This window comes from Anarrhichthys ocellatus, unplaced genomic scaffold (assembly GCF_004355925.1).
Source record: "Anarrhichthys ocellatus isolate YVR2014 unplaced genomic scaffold, GSC_Weel_1.0 scaffold4904, whole genome shotgun sequence".
NCBI classification, from domain to species: domain Eukaryota; kingdom Metazoa; phylum Chordata; class Actinopteri; order Perciformes; family Anarhichadidae; genus Anarrhichthys; species Anarrhichthys ocellatus.
In genome coordinates, this window is record NW_022284878.1 from 1 (window position 1) to 3,924 (window position 3,924).

The 3,924-nt window shown below is 46.9% G+C and overlaps 1 protein-coding gene across 1 annotated transcript; it reads left to right on the forward strand.

Annotated features, from left to right (window-relative positions):
- Positions 1-116: 116 nt before the first annotated feature.
- Positions 117-3,533, forward strand: LOC116379672 (calpain-2 catalytic subunit-like; the record flags this gene model as incomplete). The annotated part of the gene is made up of 4 exons (XM_031841644.1): positions 117-2,007; positions 2,807-2,876; positions 2,955-3,073; positions 3,502-3,533. Coding segments are annotated over exons 1-4 (449 nt in total), but the record flags the coding sequence as incomplete, so codon positions are not given.
- Positions 3,534-3,924: the final 391 nt, after the last annotated feature.

The window sequence follows — 3,924 nt, forward strand, 5'->3', positions numbered from 1 at the left end:
TCCTCCCGGGCACCCCGCCCCTCCCACTTATCCAAACGAGCCCATCCACCCAGATTCCAGAACCAGAACCAGACCCAGACCCCCCCCCCCGCCCCCCCCCAGGTCCTTACCGTCGGCCTCTTCCAGGTGACTCCCCGGACCTTGGAGGAGCTGCGGCCCAGCTCGTTGAAGCCCAGAGCTTCGGGCGCGGCGGTGAAAGTCGGGTCGCAGAAGAGTTTCCCGTTGGAGCGGCAGTGAGCGCGCAGAGCCGCGAAGTCCTGGTTCAGGTACCGCACCGCGTTGGCGTTGGTGCCGAAGCCCGCGGCCAGGGCGCGCTTCTTGGCCAGAGTGGAGGCCACGCCGGACATGATGGCGGAGAAGAAGACGAAGAAGAAAAGTTCAGAAAACTCTCTGCAGATTCTTCTGATCAAACTTTTCCTCTCCGACAGAGAGCTCAGACCTCATCACGGGGGAGGAGCCGGATGACGGGTCTGTGCGCCGCGCCCTCTCGTTAAATCCGTCTCTCTAGTGAACATCTCCTCTGTTCTGTCGGTCAATCACAGAAGCAGGAAACACCAAATACAACCATGAACACCAAGAAATAACAGAAGAAACGGATACAAGTCTGTGGACATATATATATAAATATAATATATAGTTCAGGATCAGTGTTTTTAAAGGTTTGAGCCGTTTACAGCTGGACTCCTGAAGGAGCTGTTAGTCATACTAATAATATCACCATACAGGAAACATGTGGGAGCGTCAGTATTAACTCAGTGTTCAGTTACACCCTCCTTCTCTGAGAAACACCAGAGACCAGCTGTGTTCAACTCCTATACTAGAAAAAGTCTTTAAAAAGTACTTATATAAATAAATAAAATGTCATTCAAATCCTATAAAGGTGCTGAATTTAAAATTAAAAGGAGATCTATTGCCTCCAAATTTGGCTTTTAACATTGCGACTGCTGAGCCGGCGGCTAGCAGCTAACGGTGCTAACAACACTAACAGTAAAAACAGCTAACGGTGCTAACAACACCAACAGTAAAAACAGCTAACGGCGCTAACAGAGCTAACAGGAGGGTGGGCGCTACACTTCTCCAGTATCACCTTTAACCGCCGTATCAGAACAGATCAGCTAACCAGTGGGGCTCATAATGCTCATGTGGACTCATGGGTCCACCTGTGAGGACTGGACAGCTAGGCTCTGGGTTGTGCGACGCTGAGCAGCGTCTGAAGGCTCAGCACGGTGGAGGAGGTCTGGAGGGTTTGAGTCTCATATGGACAGCAGGGGGACATGAACATCTGGTTTCCATCTGAGTGTCTGGACCTCCATCGGTGACCCAGTTCAGTTCTGCTGCATTCAGGCGTCACTCAGTGCTGAACGAGTCCAGGTGATCTGAGTGCTTCTGATCCAGGACTGAAATGGACTGCTGGTGCTACCTGGTGATGTCTCAGAGCCTCCTGGACTTTGGCGAAGTCTGAACTGAAGATCTTGAGACACCCAGAGACCCAAAACCTGTTCAGAGTCCAGTCTGTGTTGGCACATCACTGTGTTTATCAGACTGTTTGCTCTCTCTGAATAATTCAGAGTCAACTGATATCATACTGCTCCTTCAGCTGGACCGAAGCTCAGCCCCTTCACACCTGACCACCTTTATACCTGATGCACACACACACACACACACAAACACCTCATTTAGTCTCAGCAGACCTTCGGCAGACCATCGGCCGACTATCGGCCGACTCTGGAAGGATTCTCGGCGGACTTTCGGCAGTCCCTCAGTAGAAACACTCTCAGGATGGCAAACGTGGCAGCAGAGCTGGCTAGGAGGAAGGCTCGAGACAAGGATGTGTCGAGCGCCGTCCCCTTCAACCAGCAGAACTTTGAGCAGCTGCAGAAAGAGTGTCTGAAGTCCGGCTCGCTGTTCTGTGACCCGACCTTTCCCGCAGACAGGGACTCTCTGGGATACAACCAGCTGGGACGCTACTCGTCCAAAACCATCGGCACAGAGTGGAAACGACCCACGGTAAGTGAAAACTATTAAACCCTATGTAGTGGACTCAAAGTATCCCACAATGCATTGTGAAAAGTGCTGTATAACCGATGATCACTTACCAAACACTATATACCATCAGGCATTGCGTTTAAGGGAAAATGGCAAAAAAATCATAACACAAATGGCCACAAAGTACTTTTGTATCTATTACTTGTGGAGAATATATTTGTAGCTGATTCCTTCCTTACCTTTCACAATAAAAGCCCGAGACATATGCTGCATCCCTGCTACTTCAACTCACTCAGAGCATTTTGATAAGAAGCAACTCAACACAAAAGCTTACAATATACGTATTAATTACAAAAATGATGTCTGTATTTATTATATAAAGTCCACCAAGCGACGTTGATCAGTGACGTCATCAACAACGCAGAGAAAATGACCTGATCAGTGTCTGAAAGTGCATTGATTGATTGCTTAGCTTAGCATAAAGACTGGAGACCAGGGAGAAACAGCTAGCCTGGTTCTGTCCACTGATTAACATGCTAATATCTGGTTTGTTTTAGGACTTTTATGAGTTGGAACTATTTCTTGATGAACAGTGTATCTATCCGCCTGCAGCTGTAGCTCCGGTAGCTCCGGTTCACCGGCTCTTTAGCCCGTTTAAGGATATTAAAGATAAAATCAAAGCACCTCCTGTTAGTTAAACAAGAGTGTGACTCAGTTTGTGTGAATCATTAACCTGATGACTGTGAACGCACACATCATTATTAGTTGTTCAATAACGTTATAAAATAATCTTTAGTCACTTGCTGTCTCGTCCAATCAGGAGCTGAGTTCTGATCCTCAGTTCATCGTTGATGGAGCGAAGAGAACAGACATCTGTCAGGGAGTGCTGGGTGAGAACACACACACACACACACACACACACTGACCTCTGATGGCTGTGTGATCGTGCCCTGCTGTGTGTCTGTCAGGTGACTGCTGGCTGCTGGCTGCCATCGCCTCTCTGACCCTGGACCCTCAGATTCTGAACAGAGTGGTTCCTCCTGGACAGAACTTTGGCTCACAGTACGCCGGCATCTTCCACTTCCAGGTCACATGATCTATTTTAAATACATGAGAGTTAAAGAAATACAGTAACAATGATTGTACTTCTAACTCAAGGTCTTCTTACTAGATTTGTTCACATCTCATGGCCTTCATCAGTTTCTCTTCATGCCAGCTGAGTTAACTCCACCCACTGATGAAGGCCATGAGATGCAGCTGAAATACTCACAACAGATCCGGTAAGAGGACCTGCGGTACATCCCAAGTCTCTTAAGTGCATCCCCGTTTCCCTCACTTGTGTCCTTTCCTTGCGTCTTAGTCCCTCCCCCCAGGGATGCATGGATAGACGCAAGGAAACCATGCGAGGAGAGAGGAAACGAGGAAATGACAATTAAGAGACTTGGGATGTACCCCTTGAGTTGGTCAGTGGGTGGAGCCTCTAGAGGAAGTGACATCAGGTGTTTTTACCTACAGCTGTGGCAGTATGGGCAGTGGGTGGAGCCTAAGTAACATCAGAATCAGAATCAGCTTTATTGGCTAATTTGACTCCGGTTACACATTATTCTCATGGTACGTACACAGAATATACAAATAACAAGAGAAATATAAAAACAAAGACATTAAAGACAACAAAGTAGAACAGAGAAACTAAGCTTTAACATTGAACTACTATGTACAATATAAATATATATCGAAGAATATATATATGAACATAAAGAACAACAACAACTAGAAAATTCCTAAAGAAATTTTGACAGTGTGGCTTCTACTGCCCGAAGACGTCGCAATATATAGCTACACACGCTGATGTTACCGGTAGTATCGTTGAGGTTCGATTGAGATATTGCTTCTCTCTTTTCTGCATCTTAGATTCATACTCTTGGACTGAATCTTGTG